The 14,816-nt window shown below is 39.9% G+C and overlaps 1 protein-coding gene across 2 annotated transcripts; it reads right to left on the bottom strand.

Annotated features, from left to right (window-relative positions):
• On the bottom strand, positions 1–10,446 carry ywhae1 (tyrosine 3-monooxygenase/tryptophan 5-monooxygenase activation protein, epsilon polypeptide 1). Of its 2 annotated transcripts, XM_067593966.1 has the most exons (7): positions 10,183–10,446; positions 8,435–8,634; positions 7,651–7,757; positions 7,222–7,428; positions 6,358–6,494; positions 3,192–3,243; positions 1–1,254 (listed from the first exon to the last, which is right to left on the bottom strand). In XM_067593966.1, the coding sequence occupies exons 1-6, from the start codon at positions 10,244–10,246 to the stop codon at positions 3,236–3,238; spliced, it is 723 nt and encodes a 240-aa protein (XP_067450067.1). In that variant the 5' UTR covers positions 10,247–10,446; the 3' UTR covers positions 1–1,254; positions 3,192–3,235. The 2 variants fall into 2 exon arrangements, with proteins under 2 accessions (XP_067450067.1, XP_067450066.1); XM_067593965.1 differs by lacking the exon at positions 3,192–3,243.
• Positions 10,447–14,816: the final 4,370 nt, after the last annotated feature.

The following is a 14,816-nucleotide window of genomic DNA, read 5'->3' as shown; positions in this document are numbered from 1 at the left end:
GACAGTTTGTAATGTTTAATTTAGATTGTTTAATGTTAATTCCATGCTGTGTTTCAGTAAGAACAATACAGATTCCCTGTCTGTGGCTCCAGTCAGATATCCAGTAGTACAAATCAGCTCCAAGTTACACATAATGAAGCAAAACAAGAAGAGAAACAAAGGAAACAACAAAGAAAGTAAACCTCTGAACCTAGAGGAGCTTTAGCACAAAGTAGGGGAAAAGCAGCAGAAAAGAATATTTGCTAACTCATGCAAGCACTGACAATCTTGATTTTAGGGCTGTCTGTCGAGGAGCAGGGGCCAAATTGAGACTTGTCTTTTACACAAGTGACAAAACTCCCAAGTTTTTTTTTTTTTTATGAATTAAAACCACCAGCTAGCTATAAGTCAACCTTCAGAGATTCAGCATGTGTGCACAGTTACAGTATTTCAGCACAAAGTACAGTCCAAAGACAACTACAAAAACATGACAACAGAATCACTATGGTGTAAAAGTTAAGCACTTCTTTGCCCCACGTGGATATCGCGAATTTTGCCAACTTCCTCTGAAAAACTAAGTTAACAAAAAGGGCACTTTTTAGTTTTTCAAATTGCCCATAAAAAGGTAAAATGATTCGCATGACATTTCACTAAAAACAGAGATAAAATAGCTCCCATAACTAATAGTCAACATTATCAGTAATAAAAGTTAATTTCTGTAATTACATTAAGAAAAAAAAAATTCTCAATACATCCAGCAACTGATAAAAATATTGAGGAAAAAGCAAAAAAAACAAACAAAAATACAATAATGAAAACAAAGATAACATTTCAGAACCGCTTGTACCAGGACAAAAAAAAAAAAAAAAAAAAAAAAAAAAAAAAAAACAATCCAGGGACTCTCTTTATCTTTGTCTTTCTAACATTGTATTTACTGTCTCAATTAAGTGGTATTTTCTTGAATGATGTAAGGGCTAATATAAAAATAAAAAAGAAGAGAAAAATAAATTTGTTAGCTTCATGGCCCTGCTGGGTCTTGGAGCTGCGGAGGTGGAAGAAAGGAAAAAGGAGGAGAGGAAGAGGAGGGTGACTCACAGAAAGGGAAGAGGAGTTGGGGGGGTGGGGGTGGGTGGGGGAGGATGAGGAGGACGAAGGTGAAGGGACGAGGAGTGTGAGGAGGTGAGGGGAGGGTCTCAAGTTGTTGGCTGTTGGTGGCATAGTCTCACTGGGCCTCATCCTCGACGTCTTGCAGTGCCTCTTTGTTCTGTTCTTCACCTGGTGGAGAGAAACGCTTCAGTCAGAAACATGTTTTTCATCCCTAATGCTGAGTCAGAGGCAGGCAGGCCTGACGTGTGTGGTAGAGAAACCCATTGACTGATTGCTAAACCCCTCCCCCGAACACTGTATATTAACGGTGTGGAGGGTGTTGTCTGTTTTTAGCTTTTACAAAACAAAAAAAAACCCCAAAAAACAAAGGAATTGATAAAATTGATAGACAGTGCATTTATCTGCTAATGCTAACGTAAGCTGCAGTTATTGCACCTACCTACAGCACTAACCAAGCATCACTTCCAAAGCAAAGAAGCACTATACAACATCATTAACATTTGTTGGGGTTATAGGTTACATTTTTAAAAAAGCTACTGTTAGTGGCTCCGTCCTGCTCTTTATTGGATTTGGGGAAGTTTACACTCCAGCAAACGTAAAGATAACATATTCTTCCTCATCCTAAAAGCCTTTTCTCTTGTAACATTAAAAGCGGAAACACACTGTTTGAAAGATTAGAATAAATATGCAGGCAAAGCAGGAATGTGTTAGAACGATGTGACAGCTGGATCTAACATTCGTACATACAACACAAGAACAATGCTCACAGATGTAGCCATCATGTGCAAATTTAAGTTCCCCTTTACAGGTTTCTTGCTTTTAAAAGGAGTCAGTTAGCTAGGTACAGATGATACAATCTACCAGCAACAGCTGTCATTTTAGCTAACATAATCCACAGCCGCTGGCTACGAGTGAGGAGGCCGCTTTTGTCTTCTGCTGTCTGAAATTAATAACACATTGTTTAAAAATGACCTCATGAATTTGTATGTTATGATGGAAAGCTTGACAGTGTCGCCACAGCAAATTACCAATAAAATCAATCAACTCAAGCACAGGTACATTAAAACTTTGGGGCATTTGATTTGGAATGTGGCCAAGAGTAAAGCTAGGGTGTTTTTATAAAAACAATATGGTGGAATGTATTGGCTTATTTTTAATACATGTTTAACACGTGAAAATTAAACATAAAACAGATCATAATACAAAACTCTTGGTGAAAATCTGTATGAAAACAGTAGGAGAAATCAGCCCCCCCCCCCATCTTTGTCGTTGTTGTTATTAGTATCTGATTTATTTTTACTGGTGAACAGCTGTCTTCTTGCATCAGGACACATCTTTCAGATGCGTGGGGGATATAAAATTCGGGTGAAATTCAGTTTAAACTCATCTGCTCCTTTTTTTTTTTTTATAAATCTGAACTTTTTTCAGTGAAAATCTGTATAAACAGAACAATAGTCCTTAATTACAGACTGCAGCAATTTCCTGTATGCTGAACCCAAACTTAACTTCCCCCCAGTGTCTGGTGTGGGTGAGATGTGGAATCAAATGTAAATTTCAAGCATAGTGTCTCAAAAACTGACTAAGTGGAAACTACACAAAACACACATGCAGACACATCTGACAATTTCAACTTGTTTCTAACAGAGAAGGTCAAATGCTTTATTACTTTAAACACATCAGTGGGGTTTTTCTTTGCTTTGTCCTAACCCACAGTCACATGAGATCGGTTGGCTGAATGCCGTGAAGTGTGCGCGAGCAGTGTGACATGCCAATAACATGATCTAAACCTCTCCTCCTTGGTATACATACAAGTTTAACAGGCAACTAAGTGAACAATCACGCTCTAAACAAACAATCTTACTCTAAACACACATAAGTCAGGCTCAGCTGAACTATCCAAACTCAAGAAACCCTGTTTTTCAACTGACTGTGGTGGGAAGATCAAAATATTTCTACCTGTCACTAGTTAATAAAAGATCCAACTGAATGACGGAGTGACAAAGCAACAGGTGAGTGGATTGAATTATTAAACCGTGAGTGAGTTAGTGATGAGAGGAAAAGAAGGCAGCCACACACACAGCAAGGCTTGGGTGAGCAACACTTACAAAGTATAGTTAACATGGGAAATGAACAGTCAGGTTTGTTTCCTTTAGGACTCTACAGCAGAGGGAATGAGAGAAAGACAAGAGAGATGATGAGTCACTGAGAAATAAAGGTGCTGGTGGACGCTCTGCAACACAGCTGCTTTTATAGAATGCAAACTGCTGGAATGAATGGAGGAGGAAAGAAAAGGAATCAAAAACAGGGCTGAATGATTTACTGTTTTAATGTAGAGAATGCTATTTGAAAGAGTGAGATTTTATATCCTGTGAGCTGCCTTTTTAATTATTAACAGTATCTCAACAGTCAGCAACTGTTGATTTTAGCGGCTATAAAGACAACCGTTGCCGGGAAACTTGAAGCGGCAGTTAATTAACATTATTTCAAAGAGTTGGTGGAAAAAAAAAAAACTGAAATCTTGGCTGTCTGGTTATGAGGCGCTCAGCATGTTGCTGTCTGTGCATCTGACCAATGATGCTTTGTGGAAACAGACAATGTATCATTTTTGATGTTTGAAAAATAATGAGTTGATAAAAGACCAACATAGTGGCTAAACCAACAAGTTCTAGTCCTACATATACAATCTGGTGTTGTCTATGTCAGACAGTTAGCAGGCTAGTAACTGCACTTTTGTCATATGTACTGTGACATGTCTTTTAATAGGACTGGTATTAACAATTTATGCAATAAACCTCTCTACATCAGTAAACTTATAGGCCTACATAAGTCCTTGAGTCAGCAAGCAGGGAAGTCTGGACATTTCACAGCCGGCTGGTAGGAGGAGTTGAAACTTTTAAGTGCATCATATCATCATTTTAGGCTTATAAGCTTAGAGCTCTGAATCTGGACCTTCAGGTTTCAGGGCTGTGAAGTGCTCTTGATTTAATAGCAGTCTGTCATTATTACCATAACTGGCCAACTGTTAGCAACAAATTAAGTCCTGTGGTTTATTCTACCTGTACTTTGATTTGAAATAATTACATTTAAATCCCAACATTGTTCCTCAAATCTTTCAGCCCTAGAATAAAATGCTGGCAGGTGGAGAAGCAGGTGATGTCAGGTAGGCAGGACGGATGATTTCAGCTCAGCCTCATGTACACCAGTTAGACAGGAATTGTACAACAGACTGACTCTGTACCTGGACGTGCACGCTGCGAGTAGCATGATCCAGGTTGTGAAAGCTTGAATGAATGTGAGTGTATTCATCAAGCTTTTTGGCTTTTTAAAATCGGGGCTTAACTTGTCACCCTCGATGAACTTCAAAAGCCAGATTTCCTTGTTACTTGATTTTTCTCCAGTATCTCAACTTTGATCTAACATCTAAAGATCAGAGAAATCACATTAGCCTTCATTTGGATCACTATGAGCAGATCCTCTGTGCACTTTATAGCCCTGTGGAGGGGTCCGACACTGTAAGTGCCTGTTTCTTCTTACAACCTCAGCAGGAGAAGCCTCAAACTCATTTATCTCGGGCATAGACGGAGGAAAGGACGGTAAACAGAGGAAACTGGGAGTACGCTGTGTAAAGGGCATGTGTGAAGAGAAAAGATAAATACACATAACCAATTAGTTGAGAGTCTTAACCAGCAGTACTAACTGTACTCAAACAAAGCCTGTGCACACAGCTGGAACACAAGTCAAATGGACTCATCGTTTTGATAAACATGATTTTGATTTTTAGATGATTGTTGCCTTTATTTTACAGATCAGGTTCCAACATGCTTCCTTGTCCGCTGAGCTACAGTATTCTAACTCAATCTCAAGTAATGTCACTCCATGAAATCTGATGATGCAGACTCAGGGAGGTCTCATGGGAAAAAACAAATTGTGCGCACTATTTTGCAATTCGGCACTGAATTGAACACTTCTTACTCTCCGGTAAGTAATTCATGCTCTGGATTTAGTATAAAGTATCACCCTCATGCTATTAGTCTTGCATCTACATGTCACATTCACATATTTAACATGGTTTTATTTAGATCTTGGACTGATATATATATGGATATACTTCAGGGTCTTGGCTGTTCAACACAACATTGTTATCTTTTAGATCACAACGTTTCGCTGTAAAAACTTTGATGACACTGCGGATGTCATCGTGTTCATAAAAGGTTCATAAATGTCGTCTTTGTCATCTTCAAACTGTCAGCTGACGAGAAGAGAGTAGGCAAAATACATTATGTATTTAACTCAGAGCACAAATTATTGAATCATGCGCACAAATTAGTTTTTTCTTCTTCTCCATGACACCTCCTTCACACCATGACACACAGATATATCTGTCATAGGGATCGTTTGGATTTTATCGATACTACTACTCTTACAGATACTCCTCATTGGCCCAGTTCTTTATCAATACTCTTCGTTACTTAAGAATTTTTGTTGTTTTTTTAAGTATTATTTATAAAAAGAATAAATTCAGAATAAAACAAAACATACTGGTGGTGGATGAGGGACTCCGGACAAAGCAGTTGAAAATAGTGCTTTCCTCCATGTTTATGCTTTCTGCATTTTAATTGCACTTACAGTAACGAGCATAGCTGTCGTCACCTTGAATAAATCGTTACCTTTCGTTTCACTGGGTTCACTGTCTCCACCGCACCCTCTCTGCTGTCTATGTGTGTGTGTGTGTGTGTGTGTGGAGCTCAGCCCCGCCCTCGGTCAAACACCGACACAGGGAGCAGAAGACAGAGAGGAGAGGAGAGGCTGCAGCAACCAGAAATTATGATTTTCCGCTCTCACTCCTCAGTTTCTTCGAGTACCGATAAAAGAACCGACCTTGAAAACACCCCGGGTTCTTAATGTTTTAGAAGCAGTTCTAATTCAGAACCAGGTTTCGGGGGGGCAATCCTAATCTTTTATTTTCTTGTAAAAATTTAAGCACAATATCACATGTTAGCAATAACTGCGTCTTGCAGTGTCAATGACTGGATCATCAGAAACATCTATTAAGCTGCTCACAGAATTAACATGTTATAAATTCAATATCAAAGGTTTTAGGTGGGTGAGAAGAGATGAGTGAGGGGTGAGTTAGTTCATCAGTGCATCAGCATCTAGTCCTGGAAAAAGAAAGTTCTTCAGAGACAAACAGGTAGATACACTACCAGTGCAGATACAGTTTATGAATACAATGTCCTCTAACAATATCAGTACTGTGTGTCACCCTCTTACCTTCTCCCTGCATATCTGAAGTCCATAGTGTCAGGTTGTCACGTAACAACTGCATGATAAGTGTGGAGTCCTTGTAGCTTTCTTCACTCAGTGTGTCCAGTTCTGCGATGGCGTCATCGAACGCAGCCTTCGCCAACCTGAGGAAACACATTCAGTGGTTCATCACGACTGCACATCGGAGATTTTTTCATGAAGTGGCCACATTAGATTCTAATCCTCAATCTAATCCAGAATAGGTGAAAGGCTCTTCAATCATAATGCAACCTGATAGAGTTTAAACAATGTTTTAAAGAAGAATGGGTAAAGACTGATACACTTGTACTTACATCAATCTATAAGTTTGTTTTCTTATATACATTTAAACATTTTTTTTAATTGATCCATGTTAACAGAAGTCTAATTACATCCACTGTGATTTAATGTGGTAAATCAATAAAACATGTATAGGTCAAGAGGGTGAATACTTTTAAATACTCTACACTTGAAAAGCACAGAAGAAGAACATGAATATGAACAAAGAGTCTAAAGTTTCAGCCTCACGAGTCAGAACAATGGCCGTCTAGTTATGCACAGCAACCAGGGGAGGATTAGTGAAGGCAGACTGAAAACAAGAGGCCGTACCTGGCTTCTTTATTGTCAGGGCTCCTACACTTTGGACCAACCTATCTAATGAAATATGGCTCCCAAAATCTGTAGCATTGTTTAAATCTCTTAACACTTTCTGTAGATCAACTAACTGATTAAGTGACTCACAATTGCAGCTCTACTTATGACATTTACTGCTAAACAGATGACTCTTGCTTTACCGCTGTCGGTGAAAGTTTAAGACATACACTAGAGACATTGTATCGCACAAACAGTGACCTGCAAGCGCGATCGGGCGAATTGAGGATCTCGTAGTAGAAGACGGAGAAGTTAAGGGCGAGGCCGAGGCGAATGGGGTGTGTTGGCGGCAGCTCTGACATGGCTAGATCGGTGGCGGTTTTGTAGGCCACCAGGCTGTTCTCTGCTGCCTCCTTTCTGTCATTGCCGGTGGCAAACTCTGCCAGGTACCTGTGGTAGTCACCCTTCCTGGAATTGGGGAAGAAGAGAAGTGGCCACAATGTTGACTTTCATGACTCATGTAATGTTTTCATTGGATGAGAGTCTGAACTGTATGATGAAATTACAAGTAAACTGAGAATGTGTGCGTGACCGTCAATTAACTGAGCAAACACAAAAGCTTATTCAGAGATCTGTGTCAGAACTAAACAGGTTTTATTCATTTATTTTTATTATCTATTATACTCTTACATTTTGTTGTAGAAGACCTTTGACTCTCCCATGACAGCAGAAGGGAGTAGGTGCCTCTCCAGTGCCTCCAGAATGTCACCACAGATTGACTTCAGCTCCTGCTCAACCTGCCCCCAAAACGACAAAATGATTATTCAATCAGCAAAAACATTCTGATCATTTGCCACTAAGGCCCTTTTTTAAAAGGTCCAAATTATACTTTATGCTTCTGCATGGGTGCAAGGGTCTATGCGAGTTATCTGCCCATGACTGGGAGAGTCAGTGTGGACTGTCCATGTTCGCCTCTTTAAACTCCAAGCTAATGACATCCTTATGGTCTGCTGCAGTCTCAATATTCGATTTTTACTGATCAAATTTAGGTGTTAAACGCTCACCAGGTGCTGTAATGGTGATAGAAGAAATGTGTCCCCCCAAGGGAGTCTGAGAATGACTGACGAAATGAAGCTCTGAATCCCATTAGATCATTGACTGCAGTCCAACTGCCTCTCCCATCTCTCTGACACACTCTGGCCTCTCCCAGAATAATAGCCAGCTCTTATTTCCCTTCATTAAAGCAAGAGAGAGTGCACAACTTGCCAACTATGACTCAGATGCAGTCTATCCAGTAGCTGCTCATAGTGTGTATTATTAATATTAAAAATGATCTCACATTAGCACGTTCGGAGATGCTTTGAAATGAGAAACATATTTGGGACAATGAGACATGGTGACAAAGTGCTCCTGACAGACGATGTTTAAGTACATGTTCTCAGCTTGTTCATGGAAGTTGCATCCTGAGCTTTACCGTTTGCCTGTATTCCCGGATCATCTTCAGTTTCTCTTCTCCGCCCTTGTTCTCTTCCCTCTGTTCGATACTGCTGATTATCCTCCAGGAAGCTCTCCGAGCTCCGATCACATTCTTGTAGGCCACTGATAGTAGGTTCCTCTCCTCCACTGTGAGCTCCACATCCATGCCCGCCACGTTCTTCATAGACTCCACCATCTCTGTTGAGGAGACATACAGCACTCCAGTGAGCACTCGGAATTCTTTTCGCACCATTTTATTGAGAAGATAATGTTTCTCTGCAACCTTGCATCCTGACTACGCCTAAAAACTTACCAAAAGTATGCCATCTGCAACTATTTTTAAAACATTATTATTTAACTTGACAATAAGCATTAATGGCCCTAACAGCAAATTCAATGTGCCTAACAGACCTACGGGGGTTTTCAGATGGGCAAAACCTTGCATTACAAATTAGCAGGTCTGGCATTGCTGTGGTGCTCAGAGGTAATCATTTACAGCTTACAGAATATGTTAGACAGGTTTAACCGTGACATGGTAAAGGCTGTTGAGAGTTCATATTGAGGCGGCGTCCTTACCAGAGCCAAACCTTGACCTATTCACTGGCACCAATCCAGCAAACACACACACACATCAACCAATTACTTACATCACTGATATGTTTCTCATAACAGTGTGCTGAAATTGTAAGCCACTGATGATGGATGGCAGGGTATAAGGTTGATTTGATTCAAATGATGGTGCATGTCCAGTAAAGTTAATTATCACCTTAAGGGAAACACCTTCATAAAATTATGAAATTGGGTTAATTGATCAAATCGTTCAGGCTTGATTCTCTGTGAGCGTGAGACAGGGGCTGGTGTAATTTAGGGAGTACAGTATTTGACTTAGCTGATCGACAAAGATCTTTAGAAATTCATCTTACAATTTGATAACCCTATGCAGAACAACTATATGAATTCGATTTACTTACATTCCGGCAAGGTTGCCATTTAAGCCAGTAAACCATAAATCACTCTGTAAATACACTCGTGAATGAGTCATGGCACATTCACATAATGTTACCGGGCAACGTATGACCGTAGCTTCAGGCAGCCGTCTAAAAACAGCCTCTAACCGTTACAAGGCCTGTAATGGTATGACAGTCTGACAGGAGTGTACCAGAGAGGGGAAGAGGGAGTCATTTTCACCCAATCGATCCGTACAGCCTGCTTGCAGGGGGAACACCCCAAGTGAACAGCTGCCCTCACACTCACTCACTGTCCTCTGCTAACGCCTTGCTAATGTTAAAGTAGATTAAGTACGTTAATATGGTTACACTGGAGGTTAATATGACACTGGGTGCTTATAGTAGCTGACCAAGCCAGTAGCTAAAGCGTTAAGCTATGGAGCTAGCGTGGTGCAGGGGAGGCAACTCCTGACAGCTCACGCTCCGCTAATCCGCCATTTTGTTTTAGCCCCTCCGCTAACGTTAGCCACTGTCAGTCACATCCGAACAATTCCCCCTAAAACACAGAGCCGTGCTGGCGTTGGCTATTATTTCAACAATACATCAGTATCTTCCAACGTGGAGCCGTGTGAGTGAATAGTTAGCAGAAAAACGGGTGGCCGCAGTCAGGTTAGCTCTGCGGCTAGCCGCGGCTAACACTGAGCTACCTCGTAAAGCAAAGCTCCGTTAACATTAGCTAGAAGAAGGAGAAACACGTCCCGCTCCGAGCCTCCCAGCCGGCCCTCAAACTGCCGCTTACCGTCATATCGCTCTGCCTGCTCGGCGAGTTTGGCCTGATAAACTAGGTCCTCTCGCTCTCCCATTGTGTGTCGAGATGCGGGTAGAGTAGTGAACTTAATCAAAGTGACAAATCTTTAGTGAAAAAAACCACGGTGGTGTGTGTGCCAGGTCTGTCGGCGGTTCCTAGAAACCAACTGGGTCGATGATGATGATGAAGATGAAGATGAAGAGTGGTGTTCCGCCCCGCCGGCAGCGCTGCGCTGTGCTCGTCTCATCCGGGTACTGCACATACGCACATAAATCACCCTGCTCTCATACGCTGTCCAGTCAGTGGACAGTGCAGCCGATTTCTGTACGCCCCTTTAAAGAGGTGGGGACGGTTGCAACACTTTGCATTTTGCTCACCTACTAGTCTGAGACTATTTACAGTAGACCACCATAGTTTTAATCCACTCATATCTGACAGCTTTGTACACACATCATTAATATATACATACATACATACATACATACATACATACATACACACACACACACACACATATATATATACACATACATATATACATATACACACATGTATATGTATATATATATATACATGTATGTGTGTATATATATATATATATATATATATATCAGGTGTTGCAACTGGTATGGGGTCAGTTGCAACATACATTAAAATTCATTAAAATGGTTCTCATTAACTTAGTTTTTATTTTAAATGTCAGTCAGAATGTTTGAATTGTTTGACAGACTATGCACCATATCTATGAAAATCACAGTTAATTTGTTTTGTGTGGGCAATGACAAGACCAGCCCTATGAGCGGCTGTTGCCAGGCAGGCAATTAATCTTACCACAATGTTAGTTAGAACAATAACAGATTAAAAATGTAGATGGCTGAAAAATGTAAGTATATCCAGCTGCAGCACGTAGTGCAGTATCTACACCACACACCCACTTTACTACATGACACCGTCTTGGTTAGGTTTAGGCATGAGGAGAGAGATGGTTAGGGTTAGGGTTGGGGGTCAGGGGGGGCGTGTCGTGTAACATGCCATTAGGGTGACAACATGGGGGGGGGGGGGGGGGCTCATGTAGTAAAATGGGTGTGTAGTGTAGGGTTAGGGTGAGTCTGCAAGTCTGCAGCTAGACCCTTTTAGAAAATGAGGTCAAAGTAGAAGTGACTCGAACCTGCATTCTCTCTAATGGTCAGGAGGGGGCGACTCCACTGATTGCAAAAGGAGGGCAGATTTTATGGAAGCCTAGGAGAAAATTACCCTAATTCTCACTTGATTTATTACCTCAGTAAACACTTCTCTAATGAGTTTATGGTCTCAATCTAGATTCAAGACTTCTTCTATACAGCATGATGTTGATTTTGTAAATTATGGTCCCATTTGCAATAAAATAGATGAGTAAGCAGAGTATGCTTTAGGGCGTGGCCACCCTGTGATTAACAAGTAACTACCACAGTGAGTACTTGGTTACAAAGGCTACCTTAGGTATCGTTACCCCAGATTAGAATAGGAGTATAGGCATAACTCTCGCTACTTTAGTGTGTTTTCAGTTCATGAAAGTTAATTGTAACATTTTAGTGTCTAAAAAAGTCTTGTTCATTTGGTTGTATTAAAAGACCCTGAAGGAGTCAGCTGTTCAGTTTTTCCATTAAGTCAATTTTGTTTTAAGCCTGCTTTTCGCTATCCAAAATTAGCATTAGCAATATCACAGTTAACCATACACTGTAAATGCTAACCAAGCTACTAGCTAATGCTAGCGTTAAGGTCAGCTCCACCCTCTCATCTAAATATGGTCACTTCTGGCTCCACAAACCAATATGTGACATCACAGTGGCTATGTACATTGTTTTTTTTCAGTCTATGTACGTGACCAGATTATTCTCATGATGCTTGCTGGGGCAGCAGAGAGTATTTCTTGAACTACACCAGTAGGTAGCAGTATTTTGACTGTTTTATAACACAAGGAAGAAAAATAACTTATTGCACCTTTAAAACAGTGTTAATATTTCTTCATCCATAATGTTCATCAGGATGTAATCTTATTTTTGTTGTTGTTGTATCAGTTTTTAATATGACTGTTGAGTATGGGTCAGTTACAACAAAACAATAATTAAAATGATATCAAATTTGATTTTTTCATGCAAACAGTCTGGACAGTATAACAAGAATAAGTTTCATGGTTCTAGCACATTTCTGATAGGAGGAATTAGACATTGTTGCCACTGTCCCCATCTTACCCTAACTAGAAACACTAAATCTACTTTCTTGAGAAAGTAAATTATATAAACAGTCACTTTATTATATTATCAGATGTTTCTGATGCCAGTGTATAGTGTTTATTGCAACAGCAGTATGTCTTTTCCATATAAATTCTGTTTATTCTGTTGTCTAGACAGACAAAAAAACCCACGTGATGTTGCCATGTACTATGTCATGTGCATGTGTTGCTCACAAAAATTAAAAAATAAAAATAAAAAATGAAATTGATAAACTCAATGGCAACTTGTCTTTCCTCTACAGATTGCTCTCAAACTACTGTCATTGACTTGGACAATGTTTCTGGAAAGACCCATTGCTGCTGAGGTTTTTGGATGTCATTCTTCACTGGCACTAACACAGTCTTCTTCACCTCCATTAATAGGGTGCTAGATGATGTTTCAGGGGTGGATATTTAAATTCTTGGCACATTTGCATGGCTGAGAAGATACAGATGGGTGACAAATTCAAGGAAAAACCGGTACAAGCCTGAATGCTTGGCCCCCACAGTGAGGGGATCCGGTAGCTCTGTTATGCTGTGGGGGGAATTTTGCTGGCATGATTTGGGTTCACTTGTCCCCTTAGAGGGAAGGGTCACTTCAAATCAATACAAGGTGCCAACAAGCCCCATCCACAGGGCACAAGGGATCACTGATTGGTTTGATGAGTGTGAAAATGATGTGAATCATATGCTATATCCTTCACAGTCACCAGATCGTAACCCAACTTAACACCTATGGGAGATTTTGGACCAACGTCTTAGACAGCGCTCTCCACCTTCACCATCAAAACACCAAATGAGAGAATATCTTTTTGAAGAATGATGCTCATCCCTCCATTAGAGTTCAGAGACTTGTAGAATCAATGCTAAGACGCATTGAAGCTGTTTTGGCGGCACGTGGTGGCCCAACACCTTACTAAGACACTTTATGTTGGTTTTTCCTTTAATTTTTCATTCGTCTGTATGTTATGTGGTTTTGGTGATTGGACCTTATCATACAGTATAATTTCAAAAGGAGTGTGTTGTTATGTCAGAGCAGGACGTAAGGAGGACTGTAAATCCTCACCTGTCACACAACATGAAGTACATTCAGTTGAATTGTCAGGCATTTGGACCACATTTTGAGGTCCTAAACAGTATCCCTATAATTACTTTTGCAAAAATATATATCAACAAATGACCTTATATTTACTTTTTCAGTGCACTTTAATCAGTAAATTATCATTTAATATATTTCATATAATTAACCATATGGACTTCTACTTTTAAACATAAATTTAATCTAAGGGCACCATTCATATGAGTTTTCTTTTGTAGTGGAAACAGAACCGCTCAGTAAAAGCCCAGGAGATTGAAAAAAAAGTAGGTAAGTTAAAAAAACAAAAAAACAAGACAAGGTTAAAATCTAGTATATGGCTGGACCATGTATGGTTTGGTGCAGGGATAGTCAGTGGTAGTGTCTATAATGTGAATTCTTGAATATTACATGTTCATCTGCATTTTTCTGTAGTGGTCCCAGTAATATTTGCTGGTAAAATGTACTGAAGTAGCATATCACATGACATGGTTAAACTACGTTTTAGTTAAAAAAAAAAAAAAAAAAGCAGCTGCAAGAACAATGCTTTCCACTCATATCTTAAGATGTTTCATTTGATAGAGAATTTATTTTAATATTATATTATTATTCTTATTTAATATTAATTTATTTTAATTATAACTATTATAATGATTTATCGCTTAATGCCCTCTGCTCTTTCATCTGTTTCTATCTGCGGATGTCTCTCGTTTTTCTAAGACTCATTCTGCATTGAGGGTTTTTTCAGAGTGATTGTTATTTGGGGTGCTTTAACTGTGCGCTGTCCCTCACGCCTCTCGACGCATGGAGGGCCGTTTTCTCTCAGACTCTGTGAGCCATAAATATGGAATGAGCTGCAGTCAATAGCCTGGGACCTGCAACCTCTAGTAATTTGTAATAATGACAGAGGTCGTCTGTGATCTTAATCCCATGTCTATAATATTTTAAAGCAAAAAATTCCACCGCAAATTAGGCTACCTACCATATTTCACTAAACACAGAGGTCCTGTGATAATATTAGTCCTGTGTGAATCAGCATCTTGGTGATTTGGGGTTGTATGTTTTTTAACAAGTTTTTTTGTTTTCTCTGCGCCTTTCTTCTGCCTCTTTCCTGGTCGATGATCATGGAGGCTGCGGTGAAAGTTGTAAAAAGTAAAAAGTCTTTACAGCAGTTTGGGTGCAAATTCAGGAGCTTTATCTCCATCCAGGTACCACAGTTACAGTAAAATCAAGCGCATCCGCAGAGCAGCAGGTCCACACTAAACTGATATAACAGCTACATGAGTTGCATGTTTTACC

This window comes from Thunnus thynnus, chromosome 7 (assembly GCF_963924715.1).
Source record: "Thunnus thynnus chromosome 7, fThuThy2.1, whole genome shotgun sequence".
Lineage (NCBI taxonomy): Eukaryota > Metazoa > Chordata > Actinopteri > Scombriformes > Scombridae > Thunnus > Thunnus thynnus.
The sequence above is the reverse complement of the archived record's forward strand: the minus strand, read 5'-3'. Positions and strand labels throughout refer to the sequence as shown.